At 41.8% G+C, this 17389-nt stretch overlaps 1 protein-coding gene across 1 annotated transcript in view; it reads right to left on the reverse strand.

Annotated features, from left to right (window-relative positions):
* sgcd (sarcoglycan, delta (dystrophin-associated glycoprotein)) overlaps positions 1 to 17389 on the reverse strand; it is a gene marked incomplete at its 3' end in the record, with an annotated part of 189887 nt that overhangs the window by 80181 nt on the left and 92317 nt on the right. Inside the window, exon 3 of the mRNA XM_008276462.1 lies at positions 6829 to 6930. Coding sequence (XP_008274684.1) covers positions 6829 to 6930 — 102 coding nt within the window. The remainder of the gene's footprint in view (positions 1 to 6828; positions 6931 to 17389) is intronic.

The raw sequence follows: 17389 nt of genomic DNA on the forward strand, positions 1-17389 counted from the left end.
CGTCTAAAATGTTATTGATGGATTTATCCTAAATGAAAATGTTTTTTGCAGCAAACGAGTGGCGTGGCAAGATATCTAGCTAATTATTAAATGTCAAGTCCAACCTGAGATATTTATATTTGGTATCTGCCGAGTCCTGAGCCGTTTTCTCAGTCAATGCTCATTTCAAAGTATAGATTTAGGTGTGTATTAGGCAGAATACAAACAGCGTGCATGTCAGAAAATGTGTTGTAGATCAGATGTAGTACCTGGTTGTACCACCAGGTGGCACCTCTCGCTGTTTTTTTTTTATTGTAGAGACCACAGGAGGCAGTTACTTGGACTACAGGTAGTTCATGTTGGGAAGCAGAGAGCATTGTGGGGGTTCAGATAACAACAGACACCCTGATTAAGACTTGTGTGACGCTTAAAGACTCCGGTTTGAAATCAGTCGTACATGTGAAATTGGACATCAGGCGACATAATGAGTGCACGAACAAACAAAAGACTAAATCCTCTATATATGATTTACCTGCAGCTGATAAACTGCGACTCCATGTGACATTAAATCTGTGTGAATTGAAGAAAATGATCAATAAAAACTGGAAGTTACCGCTGCTGAAGTTGGATTCTGCCACTGATTTAATAAACTCAGAGGAAAGACTCCTGGAAACAGCTGGAAGCAACAAACTGAACGTCAGCTCCTGTTAACTTCTGGTCAGAAACCAGATGATGTTAATTACAGGTGAGTCTCATTAATCTGACCTGTTGGTTTCTGTTTTAGCCTCATTAAAGTTTTTTATGTGTATGGACATTTCAGTTTGTGATGTAAAACTGGAGAGCCAATGCTGCTGAGTTGAGCAACTTTGATGTAACATTGATCAGGCGACTTTCAGGTGCCGTTGGATCAAAGAAACGAGGGCACGTCTCTTTTAAAAACCTGCTTTTTCAGTAAACTTTCTGATCTAACCATCCAGCAGATACAGCTACTGTGGTATGCAATATTTCATTCTTATAGAGCGATGTCTCAATTCCATTTGCAATTTTTCATTATCATTTGTGACGCTTCACGTTTTACTTTGCCTATTCTCGTCCAATTTTAGTGCATTTAGATTTTCAGTGACATATTGTACGTATTTCTTATTGCGTTTCTAAAAGGCACTGCATTTCTCATGTTGTGTAATTTTGTTTTCGAGCAAAACCTTGCAAGTTTTTTGTTTTTAAACCCAAAACACTGAGCTGAAAGATGCTGAAACACCAAGTAGAGCTAAATGGGAATTGAGTTTATCACATGCGTTTACATTATATCTAGTCATTTAAAGTCATTTGATTTATTGTAATGAAAAAAGAGCGACTTTGCGTAAGGTAGAGATTATTTTTTTCATGATATTAATCAAATATATGATGCTACATTTACACGGTTGCAGCGAGTCTGGTAACAACGTCTCAGATTTTAGAGGAAAGTGCAGGAGGTGTTGGGCAATGCACAGAGACCAGACTGCAATAATATTAGCAGAGGAATCCCTTTTTCAAAATGTATTCATTCTGTCCATCCACCGCTGGACTGACCAATTGTCTCTTCCCATCGCCTCCTCCAGGGTATTACTATTCCTCTCAGCTCGGCGGCTGAAGCTACCAGCCGTCCATCCCTCTCCCTGTTTATCTCCCCTCAGTTTTGTATCTGGTCTCCCCTCTTGCTTCCTATTTCCACATTCCCCTTTCTATTCTTAGCCGGTTTTTATACTCATCTCCCTCCTCGACACAATAGCAGACAGAAGACATCCTCTGCACTTTCCACGCCGGTCAGGGAGCAGCAAATATTTATATTTCATGAGCAAATGGGGACTCTGAGGCTTCTTTAATGTACTATGCGCTGGCTATCGGTCTGTGTTTATACCATGTTGATAGATATGCTCGTGCGCTGGCTGCCACCACCCACAGAAACCAGTTAATGCGCCGGAGGTATTATCGGTGTTATCCATTGCCGCCTCCCGGAGAAGCGCAGGGGCTTGGTTTTAATATGAATATTTTTCTGTGCCATGAAATTACGCCGCGAACATGTTGTGCTTGTTTGAGTCGATGTTGAACTTGGCCGCCTCCTGCGCGCCGCCGCCGCCTGTCAAAACATGCTCGCTGGCTCCCAATCCCTCTCGTTCTAATTCAGTCCTCCTCCATCTGTCTCTAGTACCGCTTCCTCTCCTTCTCCTTCTTCCTCGCCTCTGCTCTCCTTTGCCAACTCCATCGTTCCCCTCCCGTCTCCATCGCTCATCCTCCCTCTCAGCTCCGGTCCTAGACACCGGAGATAAAGCGCGCTGCTCTCTTGCATTATCAAGCCATCCGTCCACTACCTGCACACAGTGATTATTGCTGCCGGAATGGAAGAGACAGAGGTGGAGAGCGCCTATCACTTTATCGAGCCCATCTCTCCATTTGTCTGACATCGGTGGGCTTGAATGGTCCTCCTGTATTTGCTGTAAGGGCAGCGGGGAGCTCCTCAGAATGCTAATGCACGAGGCGAACACACCGAGGGACCTCTGATGGACTTTGCATTCGGAATCGGTAAACAACAGAGACTTCCTGATGTTGAGGTTGTAGAGATGTTTGCCCCACACTGCAGGGCTATTTATGTTTTGGTTTATTTCCCCAATCAAGACAACCTGGTCTCAAATATTTGCACTGATGGGATCTCAAAAATGTGCAGGCCAGTAGGGCCCTCCACCGCCTTGTAAGAGGCTCAGTAGGTCAGTTATGACCTTATGACCTCCATTTTGCACTTTCAAAGAACAAAGATGCAGGAGATTGGACACGTGTCAGGAAGACATGAGCTAAAGGCCCATCTAGGAACACTATAATGCTACGATTACTTAATCTGAGTCTCGTTTTGAGTCGATGTTTATTTAAGTTTACGCTAGAGTTTTTTTTGTCTCCAATCCAATGGTTATTCATGTTTAGTATTTGCCAAATCCTGATACCATTGTCTCTGACAGGTTTAGGTGTGTATTAGGTGGAAGACGAAAAGCATGCTTGTTAAATTATGTGTTGCAGATGAGCTGTAGTACCTGGTTGTTCCACCAGGTGGAGCCTCTCACTGTTTGATACTGTAAGGACCAGAGGAGGCATCACTCAGACTACAGGCAGTTAATGTTGGCTATCACAGAGCACTGGGGGGGTTTAGCTAGCAATGGGCACCATGGGAAAGACTTCTGTGATGCTTAAAGACCTCCAGCCAGAGCTCATGGGTTTTAGACACGTCAAGACAACATCCCTACATGCCGGTGGGTTATGCAACCCATATCGTGTTAGTGGGACAAATAGTCAGCTTGCATCCCTAACGTCCTGCTACCGATTGTGCTTTCTTTTTATGACGCCTGTGTGAGAGCAGGATCTAAGCTGGAACCGATCGGATCAGTTAAAAACCGTCTCTATTGCCCGGATCAAGACCTTGAGATCCCTCGTTCAAGCACCAGTGAGATGGACATGACTGTTTATTGAGCTGCAGCATGGGGAAGGCTTTGTTGAGGATCAGTGGAAACTTCCAAGACGCAGACCTGGCAGATAATGTTACGTACACAGGACCATCAGGCAGTGCTACACCTGTCAGGAAGAAGGTTCCTACGGGTCCATATGTACGGGAAAGATGTGCGATTATAATGGCCATGTAATGTATTGTGAAACAGAAAATGAAGAGCACAGCAACACCCTCCTCCTGAACGTAACCACTTAATTTCACATTTTTTTCCATCATAAAAATTACTCGTTAAAACTTCAAATGCACAGACACGACGTGTAATGTGTCATTATTTACAGAATCCCATCATATCCTGTGGTGTGTCTTCTTGCACTGATCCGATAAACTCGACTGATCCGTCAGGGTGGTAATTCAAGCATCACAGCAGGTAAAGATAATAACGAAGCTTGATAAAGCCAATGCAAACGAGAAAGGTCATGTACACTATGTGCACCGGTCACATGGACCTGGGCCTGATGAAGAACTGCAACCATAATTGTAAATGCCACAAGCACCTCAACAGACGGTGATTGACTGTGTGCTACCAGTTTTTATGGTTCTGTCTTTATGTTTGCACTGGAAAAACAGCATTGTGTTTTTTTCTATGAATGGAAATACACAAGAGATGGCAATAAACGAATCTTGTGTCTTGAATCTTGAAGACACACGTGGTGACAGCGTTGCACCGTGTTTTAAAATCTGCTTCGGCATCGAGTTACACGAAATAACTCGTTTTGTGATGACACGCCACGTCTTGTCTTGTTCTAACAGGAAGCGACACCGGCACCGGCGCTGTTATGCCAAACCTCAGCGCATCATTATGCAACTCGCCACAAAGCGACATGATATCATGGCAGCTGTCTCAGAACATCTGGCCCGGGTTTAGTCATGACGACAAGCGCGGTGACATGATGCGAAATGACGCAAATGTTTTCCAACACGAAATGGCTTTTTATGACCCAACACACGACGTCTTGTCTTCTTCCAACATGACAAGTAAGAAAAAAACAAAAAACGTCTTTAATTGGATTTGCTGGTCACTGTGTGTTCCAGAGAACGGATCACTAGCAAATGGGCTCAACACAGAAAACACTGTTCACGCTGAAAACCCTCTCCGACCCGAGGATGCTTCAGGAGGACAGAGAACAGCACATTAGGGCTACTTGGCTCAGCCTGCTGACATCCTAACCTGACCCACAGAGAGAGAGAAGGAACAGAATGGATGATGTTCTGCCGGGAGAACACGTAGTGCTTGATTTTAACAAAAGAATCTGTAGAAAGGCGACTTTGCCAGGTCTCAAATATGGGCTGCACTCGAGCAAAATGTGGACACTCGAAGGAATCAATAGCTGTAAATGCAGCTGAGGTGGTTGCACTCGTAGCTCGATGCTGCCAGCGTGACTCCCAGCAGGGTCGTCTCACAGGCTTTTTCCCACCAAGCGAAGCTTCGGGACCCAAATTCACACCATCACACTTGCAGTCATTAGACACGTATCTCTTCACACCGAGCGTTGAACATCGCTCCGTGTTACACCACCGAGCGATCTATTTTCTGCTGCAGCCACTAAGTACAAGACAAGAAAATGATGTTTTTGTTAGAAAGTAATTTGCACCTACACTGAGGTGTTTTAAAAATGTTTTATATATGTACATATATATATATATATAAAAATATGGATCTGTACAGCTCACACACGGCTGCTCTTACAAAAAGGACTAAAGCTGCTCAGGGGTTGTTACGTGGCCTGGGTTGACTTTCTAACACAGAAACCCACAAAGCAGAGCTGCATGGCGCCGTCAGAACTTCATTGTTATCAGCTAATGAAGGCTTTAAAAGGAGCCCAAAGCAAACAGTGACAGACAGATAACACCTGATGATAGTTTTGTTAATGAACGTGCACAACATTCATCCATTCGCAAACAACCAAACTAGAGTCTCGACTACATGTTGAGGTTTTTTTAAATCAACATATCTTTTCTATTTATTTGACTGCTTTATTGTCGCCCCTTTTCAGAAAATCAATCATATTTTGGATGGGGAGGAACTTGTGACTCCTGAAACCCAGAAATTAGAGGAGAAGCTTCAAACGTGTTGTAAACTGTGTCCTTCAACCCAAACCCTGATAGTTTTCTGAAACCTAACTACGTACTGCTGCTTGACTTTGCAGCTCTTGTCTACGTTACAGATTTGCATTTTTTGTGATGAAATGTGCTTCCTTCAAAATATAAAATACCTTTCTTTCAAAACATAATTAAGAATTCAGCTAACTTGCATAGGAAGGTAATTTTTAGGAGACAGACTTGGCCAGTGAGCCGAAACGATAAAGAGCAGCTGTAAGAATAAGTAAATTCCTCCACAGGAGAGACCTGATGTTCTATTTAATTAGGTGAATTAAAATATGTGCATATATTGGCATCAGAAATCAACCAAAATCAGTCTAAATATGGCCAAAAATCCAGTTTTGTGCATCCTTACCGCCACCAAAATTAAAAAGAAAAAAAATACACAGAAACTTTGAGATTAAAAATTCACATATTTTGTAAATTTTTTAAACATTTGCAATTTCAAAAAATCAAATGTGTGTCTGTTTAGTGCAAAAGGTTTCAGTTAATCTGATGTTTTGTTTTTTTTGTCTGAATAATCATCCAGGATGCTCTTCTTTAGGAAAATTACAGCGCATCCGTGATTTTAACATTGAAAGTAGCTACAAATCAAGGAGTTCATTGTTAAAAATCTGCCCTTTTGTCCCTGAAATCTTTCAGAACTGCTAAGTTTTACTGCAACAAGAAACTTTTTCAGAGAACAACAAGGGTATCAGGGAGCTGCTTTCAAAGACATTACACCAGAAGAAACATAAAAGGCCAGATTACAGTTTGTAAATGCACACAGTAATAAAGAGCTTCATCAGTGGAGACATGTCCTGTGGTCTGATGGAACTAAAACTGAACTGTTTGGCCTTAATGACCATCGGTACATTTGGAGGAAAAAGGAGGAAGCTTGAAGCCTGAGAACACCATCCCAACTGTGAAGCACGGGGGTGGCAGCATCATGCTGTGGGGTGTTTTGCTGCAGGAGGGACTGGTGCAGTTGTGGAAGGAAACCCAAAACGTTTGACCCAAGAAATACAGTTTAAAGGCAACGCTACCAGATACTAAGGAAATGTAAACTTCTGACTTTGAAGAAAGTAATTTTAAAAAAAAATCTCTCTCTCATTATTCTGGCATTTAGCGAATAGAAATAATGTTGGTAATCCTAACTGACTCTTGAACAGTGTATGTAAATGTCTGGTTTTAACTGTATTGGGATGTTTGTGAACTGTGTTTTCGTGTGAGTTACTTACTGGTTTGGACTGGATTTCTTTGGCATAGAGGGGTTGGAGGAACTCGGAGTCCCCCTCCAGTTTCAGGCCCTTCTCTGTTATTCTGAGGTTGCCCATGCCGTCCTGCGAGGAGCAAAGACACAGTAGCAGTTAGCTTCATATTCCATCTTATATCACGTTCTCTATTGTCTATATTTATCTCCAAGCTTATTCTGTTAGTACAAATCAAACATTTGACACAGCGATCGGACGACGTAGTGTTTCTGCAATGAGTTAAAGCTGGATTACTGTGACAGTTAAAAACTACAGGCTGCAGTTCACCTTGAATGGAGTCTGTCGAACAATCTAAGCCAGAAACTTTGTTCAACTGACAGCATTTGCTCGTATATGAGAAGGAAATTTTAGTTATTGTGTCCGTTTTTGTCATCATGTAGACATATGATGATTGAAATTGGAGGATGAACTTTCAACCAGTCTAAACATGAAACAATCACATTTTTGTGATACAGATTTGAAGCCGGAATAAATCATGCACAAAACTTCAAAATTACATTTTTGTGGGGTCCCTTGTTTCCCAATTTATGTTTCCAAAATTTCAATTAGGCAATACCAATATGTTATACAAAAATCTACGGCGGCGCATACATTGAATAAAATTTACCAGACTTGCTGTAGAATCTCTGTAAGAAAAATGAAATACAATACTCAAAGAAATGTATTTCAAGAAATAGAAACAGCTCAAGAAACATTATTTCTATTTGCTAAATGCCAGTGGCACCTAGCACACGTACAATTAGCTCCGACGGTGCACATGCAACGTTTTCATTCTCTAACCATCTGCACTCCGTCCTCCTCCGTGGCTATCTGTTAGAAAGACTGACTCTTCTTCTTCTGTGGATTTCAATGGTGGTAGGCAAACCAAAGTAAGGTGCATTACCGCCACCAACTGGACTGGAGTGTGGACAAGAGATTAAGCAGCAAAAAAACAACAAAACTAGATTCTGTTACCTAACTCCGCTTCTCTAATGAACTTAATGATGTACTGTTGGACCTTGTTTGCTGATTCCCCCAGAAGCCCTGATACTGTAAAGTTGTGATGTTATGCCTTCCTTAATGACCGGTGGAGATTCTTCCTCTGATTATCATATTTGTTGCAGTGAGTAACACGTGTTCAACTGTTTCTGGCTGGTTACAATGTGTGCAGTTTCCGGTGGGATGTTTTCCTATTTACTTCCTGACTCTTTGCACTTTGACCTCTAAACACTATGGCACTACCGTAGACTACGCCCCCTGCTGTCCGAAGGGAAAATCAGCAGAAGAGCAACAAACAGGGATTTTCAATGTATGTCAGTGGTTTTTTAAATCTATTTAATTATCTGTTTTTACCACCTGGTTACCTATATGAGTGGAAAAGCAGCAGTGGAGTCATTAATAGAGGAGAATAATGAGTTAACCAGGGTGTAGGTTCACTTAAAGCAGAAAAAAAAGAGCGTTGGAACTATTAAAAGACGACGCACATCCTATCGAAGCTAAACTGAATTTTTGATCGTCCTGCCCTGTGCTTCTGCTCGAGCCGAGACTCTGTCTTCACGTGTTTCCTGCCAATATGGAGCAGAAACCTCGAACACGAATTACCGTGTGAGTCCAACACCTGCCGTTTTATTCCTCACACCTGCAGTTTGATAACACACACCTGTTATTTATCCGCGCTGCAAGATGGCTGTGTGGGCAAAAAAAACCCAACAACACCTAACCCTAATATCACCAACACCTGACAGCGTGAGGAAAAGATGTTATTTTGTTTGTTACACACTCGCAGATCCGAAGCGAACGCCGTACACGGACCATATTAGACGCATTAAACTGCAAACAGCTGCCGTAATCTCCTCTAATCTGTTTTAATGTAGTCGTATTGGTTGATACTTGACTTCGGCATTAGTATCCCAAACTAAGCAACGCGGCTGCACTCGTCTCATCTCGCTTATATACTGTACATAAACATCCTGAAATGCCGTTTCAATATTTGCTGCCAGAGTCTGCGTTCGGCGCGGCAGCCAAAGCAAACTGACCACGACGCCCAGACGTCTTATGCAAATTCACTGTTTACACTCCAAATCAGGATTAGAGGATTTGTTTTCTAAAATGTAAAGTTTTATAGTTTCAGTTGGACAAAGGGAGAGAGAAAAAAGAATTTATTTGCTCAAGAGACCAGAAATCTTTCTAAATGTGATTTGGAAAAAAGTTTTTAACCACCTGACTGGCAGTAAAAACTATTTATTTGTAAGTTTCACTCTCTTAAAACCAAAACCTGCCAGCAGATTGAAAAGGCATGTTTTCATTTTTTCTTTTAAATCACCAAAATTGCACCGTCTACATACATGACATTTGGTTCTGACAGGAACATTAACCCAAAACAGGCGTGAAGTCAGGATACTTCATCAAAGTCACTTCATGCTAGATGTCTAATTTTATTTTTTTTAAATTGCCAAAATTACATTGTTTGCACTAAACAGATGCTGTAAAAAAAAATAAAATAAAAAAATCTACACATCTTGGTGCAGCTTAGGTCCCATGTACACGTTACAAAAACTGTGATATTTCAATGCGTTCGGGTCTTTGGTTTACACGTAAACGAAGCTACGAGTCACCGAAAATGATCATTTATGAAAACTCCGGCTGAAGTGGAGATTTGGAAAAACTTTTCGTCCTTATGTTTGCATGTAGACAGGAGGAGGCGGAGTCTATATCTTAAAGTATTTTACTTGTTTTGTACTCCACATTTAGGAGTACCTCCACTTCTCTATTGGTCCAAACAAACGACCCTTGCGCCACTATTGTTTAAGTAACAGGAAGTAATTCACGCCATTCGTTGTTGTGTTCTTTCCAGGATTCTGATTGGCTAGCATGGCTTTATGTTTCTCGTTACACTGCCCCCTATAGGTTGCTCATAGCAGCTCTTATCGACGGGTTTATGTAGGTTTGTGTAAACGAAGAATTTTTTTTAAGCGAGTCGGGTGTGAACAATGTTATTTCGAAAACGTAGATCTATTTTTGTAAATACCCGGCTATGTGTAAATGACTGACTCTGCTGTGACCAACAGATATTCTGAGAGTCATCAGGTGAACTGAAGGCAACGCACAAAGCAGAGACCCGACCGGAGAGACCGAAAGGAAAACAAAACAAACTGGATCAATAAAATTAATGCAGCACGACTTAAAAACGGTGAACAGAGGCACAAGTTGTTGAAATCTTAACGTAAGCATCGTGAAACATCTGAGAAAAATTGTCTATAACATGTGGAAGAAACTTTTTTTTTTTGCCAGTTTTTGGTATTTTGAGCATTATTTCTGGGTCCTACTGCACTAGAGACATTTGTGAGATCTCTCTACTTCTAGTCACGGTTGTGTTGTTTCCATAGAGGTGCAGGACTTTAGACTGCAGTGAACAATGAGCGTACCGTGAGAAGAAATAACCAGAAACTACTTCACAGTTCAATAAGCCTTAAAAAACACACACACAAAAACATTGTTCTCCAATTTAAAGGTAAAACTTTCATATTTTGTTCTTGATCTTGTTTACTTTTTCCAAACAGGGACCCAAAGGATAATTTTAGTTTCTCCTCAGTGGAGCTCATTTAGCTTAACACCGAAGGCTCACGGATGCCATACTCGGTAATTTAAGCGAGTTATTTTAAGGTGGCGGCAGGCGTAAGGATGTTATTTTATAAAACAGGGAACACGAATTAGCATAGCTGCAACCCAGAGGCTTGAAGGTGTGTTTGTGACGAGTCGTATCGCCGAGGCATCTGAAAGTGATGCATCGTCTTTCGTGTTCTTCGCATTTTGCTAAATGTGCTCTAAATGCAGGAGGAGGAGGTGTTGCAGCAGTGTTACCGGCGCTCATGTACACCAGCGGACAAAAGGATATTAAGCAGCAGTGATAAGAGGAGACTTGGTGAGAGGTTTGATTCAGACTCAACTGACCCTTCACTTTCCATCCAGTCATTATATATATTATATGGGATCGCCCGCCGGATGTTCTCAGAGATAAGAGACAAAAGAGGAAAACAGCAGCCGGGTATCTGCCCATGTGATCTCCTCCCGCAAAGACTGTTTTTGTTTTCACGCCATCTTCCGCTCCCTCAGGTTCTGACGAGCAAATGGAGATCAGGACCCCTCCAAATCCCAAAGTAACCGGGGACGGTTTGCGAGCCTCCTCCATGTAATCCTTCCCCTCGCTGTGTAAAACATATTAAGATTCCAGGCGGCGTCGCGGCGAGTCCTGGACGTGTTGTGATTGTGAATTATCCCCAGGTGGAAATCAGCAGGCCCGTCAGAGGAGACGCTCTTTAAACTCCATCTCCCAAACTTTGATGACGAAAACCAAATGTAAGAAATGAGACTTTCAGCAGGTTCTCGCATTAATGAAACGTATGGCAGCGATTGCTCCTGATTCCTACTTCAAATACCTACAACGAATAAGGAGCCGAAGAATATAATCTGCGTCTCCATTTCACACACTCCGGAGATATAATGCATGCAATTCAACATGTGGATATTTGAAATGCAGCCCTGAATTGGCTCTATCTCGTAATGAAATAACCGCCAGCGGCACCGGCGTTATAATAGAATAATAACAGCGCATTAAAAGATTTTCAGCAATCTCCAAAGAGCCACAATGGGCTCCTTTGTGCAGGTTCAGATAACCATAAATGCACAAAAGCTTCGCGACAGAAAGAAAGTCACCGTGTTCAGAAGCCACAGATAAAAAATGTTCAAACTTTCATGAGCATAAAAAAAAGAAAAAAACGCTCAGAGGAAGTTTCTGTAAATGTCTGTGAAATTATGCATTCAAGCCTCTGAGGTCCAAAGAGCTTCATGGAGTCACATTTTTACTCACTGTGGACTCATTTTTCACTGCAAAAATAAAGTAATGCACCTTTATTGAAATTACACAACCGTGACGAGATGGGAAAAGTTACACTTCTTTGACTTTATTTGACTAAACTTGAAGACAAAACAGGAACGTACAACATCGTTCCAAGCATCCACAGGTGTTAATTCAGGAAAAATAGTGGCTCCACATGCTATTAAACTTTTTACATTTTTATAACCTCTTTAAACTCTCTGTAGAAAGATGTTTCACCATCAGCTGGATGCATCTTCCAAGTGCTTACTCCTCTGTTCATTGTTCTGAGCCATGCTGCATTTATTTTATGGATCCAGTAGGTTTTTATTCTCCTCTCAGTCTGCGCTACGGAAACACTGCCTGCAGTTCAACCTGAAAACTCTCTGAATTTTAATAAAATGACTGTTGGTCAGAGCTGAGCCATTCTTGGCTTCTGAGCTGCACCAAGGAGAAGAGAATTTTTATTTTTTTATGGCATCAGATTCATATAAATTGTATATTTTTAAAGACCTTATTTACTAAAGTGATTTTAATGAAATATGACAATTGTGCCACACATGATGCGTTCATGTGCCTTCTGATAAATGCTGGAATTTTAAAGATTTTGCATTCTTCGCAGTGGATTTTGGGGTTCAGACGCAAAACAAAGTCCATTTTTCACACAGCTTTGCACATCAGCTGTAGAAAGATGCTTCACCATGCTGAATGTGTCTTCAACAACTGGCTCCTGTGTTCACCGTTTCTGAGCCGTGCTGCTTTTATGTTATTGATCCAGTTTGGTTTTTGTTTCTCTCATAAGTGTCACAGTGGCTCTATACATTATTAATTTTCAAATGAGTTTTGATCCTTGCCTCTCTGCTCTGTCTGAACACTGCTGCCTGCAGTTCAGCCAAGAAATCCTCAAATTTTTACTACGTGACCGTTAGTTGCGGCCCGGTCAATGCTGACTTCACAGTTGGAACCAGAAGTGCAGAATTGTTTTTGTATTTTATATTATCTGGTCACTGCAATTCAGCTAAAATATAAAGCATCGTATCATCAGACAAGAGTCAACATCCAAACCAATCAGCTGTTAGATCAGGTAACAGGTGTTTCCTGTCATGCCAGGACCTCATGAACCGGCGTTCATTGAGTGAAGATCAAACAAACCTTTTCTGAGCCAGAATGTCCTTTTTATTAAGCTTCAGGCAAAAAGAAACTATTTAAGTTTGAAATATGTTGATCCAAATAAAGCGTGCTTTGAAATGGGCTCTGACAGACGCTGACCGGATGAGACGGACGGCGGTCGCGTCGGCAGCTGTCTCTGATACCTGCAGCAGCTGATTTGATTCCTTGTGGGAGATGAAATTTTGGAGACCGGCGAGCATCGCAGCTCTGTTTGCAGCTTCTGTTTTATTCTCTGCAGTGAGCAGTAGCTGGCACAGTGAGGCGAGAAGCCATGAATAATTCAGCTCTGGCCAGGACGGAGGGCTCGGCTCACACAGGTGGGCCTCCTCAGCTCTTTATTTCATCCTGCCAGCCGTCCCCCTGCTCATCATCTCCCCAAACCCACGTCCTGCCGTCGCTCCTCCCGCCGATCATCCGGTTCGTCAGCTTCCTGCCGCTCCACCTCTGACTCTGTTTGTCTGTCATCTCTTGTTTCGAGCCCGAAAAACATTTGTACGTTTTCGTTCGCCCCCCTTTCCTTTCCTTTCCCCTCCTTCCCCGCTCATCTGGTGTCTCAAGTCAAGTGGCATGAAATTTAAAATAACCTGCCGTCGGCGCAGAATGACAAACAGCAGATTATGACATGATTCAGACGGCAGCCGTCGCTGCGACAATGAGACTAAAAGCAGTTCGATAATCAGACTCAGTCACCAAGACAAACACAACAGGCGGATGTTTTACTCACGGCTGGCAGCGATGTTTGTGCTTCATTCAGAAAACCACAAACGTCTGTCAACAACTATTGACGACTCGACTGCCATTTCATTTGCACCACTTACATCCCTCAGAAGACGATTTATACATATTTTATTTGAAGCCCTGATGTTTTCTCTCCCGTCTCCCTTCGTCCAAATCAAACTATGCTGCAGACATCGATAGCCGTCGCCCGTCAGCAGCCGCCCAAGATCTGCATTTTCAGCTTTTCTCGAGCCCCCCAGAGGATGAACCCGCTTCATTCTGGACATTCAGGAAACTTTCCGCCGCTCTCTGGATGAAATGTCAGCCCGTCTCACGACATACTGTACGTCACATCTAATCAGTAGACTGACATTTTGGGAGCAATTTCATGCTCCGTAGACATGCCCGCCGTCCATCGGCGTATATTTGTCAGTTCCCTTAGCAACAAGCCGAAGAAGACACGACAACACCAGAGCCTCTGCACCTGAAACACCGCCTTACATTAAAGTCACGGAACAAAAAGAAGCAATGCTGATAAACTTGGCAAAAATGGGAGTTATTAGCAGGATTGTGAGTGCAAAGTGCATTTTAAATACAGCAGCTTTGTCAACTCTCACACTTTATGACACGAGACACGTGCATTTCAGTTGACGTCAAACAAACTGGTCCGTAAATAACATCATAGAAAGACAGTTTGTTTAGTTGATAAAGGTGCACACACAACCTCCCTTCACTGTGGCTTTGCTCCATAGTTTCACATCGATTACAGACTAAAACATCTACAAAAGCCCAACTTTACCACGTAAGGACGTGGACTGTAATGAGTCAGATTAATGAGACTCACTAGTAATAAACGTTTTAAGTAACAGGAGCTGAAGTTTAGTTTGTCGCTTCCAGCTGTTTAGAACTCTTTCCTCTGAGTTTACTAAACACATGCAGCAGCAGGATCCATATGAGCGTCTCCAAAGGATAAAATTATGCACATTTATGCACAGAACACTTCATAATTAGGCAAATTATACCGTAATTTCCAGACTATAAGTCGGTACTTACACTGCAGCTTAAACAATTATGTGGCTAATTTATGGATTTTTACGAGTTTTACGAATTCGCCTCAAGACATAAGTGATATTGAGAGCGACAACAGAAGAGAGACTGAGGAAGTGTGAGATGAAGTAATTCTGAGGCTGTTCAACTCTGACACTGAAGAAGACGACTTTAGTGCAGGAAGAAGATGAAGATAGCGATCAATGACTTTTCCAGGTTGGCTTCTGTATTTTTTATTTTTTATTTTTTTCACCAGCCGTGTTACAGGCACTGTTCGGAAAAAAGTATTTACGGTATTTGTGTATGTTACCGGTACGTATTTAATTAAAAGTGTAACAAATCTCTCTGTGTAAATATCTCATGTTACAACGTGGACACCTGCAGCTTATAGACAAGTGCAGCCTGTATATGTACAAAACTTGTTTTCTTTTTAAAGTTAGTGGGAGTGGATTGTATTCAGGTGCTCAATAGTCCAGACATTACGGTAATTGTAAATGGTGCCCGACATGGAGACAGGCTTCATCGGTATCCAGCAATAAATGATGTTGTGTACTTTTCTTCACATCAGACAGTTTATAAGCTCCAATTGAATTATTGTTGGAGTAACTCAGCAGCTCCTGCCACTGGAACCCTCCTGCCATCAGGTTTGTCATCTTTGACAAAAATTAACATTTTTGGCACTATTTTTCAGAACCGTAAACTTTAAAAGAATCAACCAGTTTCAAAGTTTCTGACAGTTCTTGGCGTAATTATCTGTGACGCGCCATTACATCGGAAAAAAATAATCAAATATCGGCCTAAAAGTGTGAGATCTCATTAAAATCACATTATTCTATGTGCCTCATTAAAAAAATGGCAAAAAATAACCATTTCTATTCATCAGATTCCATAAATAACAACAAAATGATGCGCTGCGTGATACGAGTGTGATGCCATTAGCAACTAAAGCTGCATTAACAGTCATACGACAACAAATCTGGAATTGTTCTGCTGAACTGCAGGCCGTGTACACACAGAGTGTAGAAGTATAAAACAAAATAAGCTGTACAATATCTATTGCATGTAGGGTCACTAGTATTTCCCAGTGTTCATCACACCTGTGGGCTCTTGGAAAAATGTCCGACATTGTTTTTCTTCAAAGAAATGTAACTTAAATTCTTTGTTTTTATGATTTATGGTATTATAACTGTGTCATTCTGCACATTTCTGAATTCTTTTTCATTCTATTCGTGGTTTTTCTGTTTCCATAGTGATGCAGGACTTTATATTGGAGAGAAAAATGAGCCAACAGTGAGGAAAAATGAGCCAGGAGCAAAGAAAATGACCAGTTCAAAGGGTTAGAAGGTCACTGCAGCTGATCACATTAATATAAAAGTCAGTTTAAGTAAGTATACTGTATAACTTTCATCCAACTTTAAATTTAAATACGTTTTTTAAGGTTAGAGTCGTGTCATTGATATGTCTTTTCAGTGAGGTAATCTAACAGTAATTTGTAAAGATGCATTGATTCAATATTGTGATGCTTGGATTTGGTATTTTTTAAATGCGGAACTGTATCATAATACATCTGTAAAGTAACTCTGGTCTGAACTCCAACACCGGCTGCAGGTATCTTGGTTCCACCAGATAATAAACTCAACAAAAGCTACCTGCAAAAAATACATTTTCAACTTTCTTGAGCCATCAAATAATTCAGCACAACGGATTGCATGAATATGTGCGAGCGTCCTCTGAGCAGCGTGGCCATGTGTGCGTCTATACGTCCACGTTGTGTGCTCTGGGCTTGATTTCCTGCGAGGCCGAACATGTGCAGACTGCGAATGTACACGTTCCCCATGCTGGGACAATAAAGACCATCCATCTGTCTGTCCCCGTTCGGGATCTATTCCCTCTGCGGTCCTGCAACGCTCCGACTTCCGTGGCAGCATGCGCCGCGGCAGTTTACGGCCTTGACAGATCGGCTTTCATCAGTATTCATGCCTTCAAGTGGGGTCATGTTTACAGCATTCAAGATGAGAATTTACTCCGACGACGGGCTAATGCAGCATTTGCAGGTTTGTAAGGGGGAGCTTTTTTATTTTTTTCTGAAAGCCACCAGCCTGTTGACATGGCATGTAGCGTGATGGAACCGATATCCTCCTATTTTAAATAATCCATCTGTCTGCACAGGCGGCCCGACAGCTCGCGCTCTACGCATGTAAACACGACTTACATGCCACAAATCTATTTTCTGCCGTCTTTATAGGACGCCAGGCTCCGAGTGCTGTCAGAAGGTGGAGGACCTGAACTCGATATATGACGCCTGAACGCCTCTTTGTGAGGCAAAAGTTCACAGGTTGTCGTATCTGCCGACATTTTCGGAGCTATTCATTTTGTAAAATCAATTAATTTTATTGTTTAGCCGTCAGAAAATAAAACACAGAAAACACTCAATCACTAAACCATTCTGCTTCTGTTTAAATCTGGGTTCCTACACGACTTCTCAGTGGATTTCTGAGCACAAATCACTACCTAATTATTATATATACTACGATATAGTCAAATGTGGAGCTCAAACAAATCCATAAACACCAGACAAGTCCAATTCAAAGCATTTTATTCAACGCCCTGGCCTAAATAAAACCCCATTAAACATTATATTACTGTGGCCCCATCATCTTTCAGACTTTTTTCAAGACTTTTGTGCTTATAACTACATGGCTGCTTAGCTCTGACACGTTAACATTTGGTTATCCATCCATC

This window comes from Stegastes partitus, unplaced genomic scaffold (assembly GCF_000690725.1).
Source record: "Stegastes partitus isolate 25-593 unplaced genomic scaffold, Stegastes_partitus-1.0.2 Scaffold73, whole genome shotgun sequence".
Classification (NCBI taxonomy): domain Eukaryota; kingdom Metazoa; phylum Chordata; class Actinopteri; family Pomacentridae; genus Stegastes; species Stegastes partitus.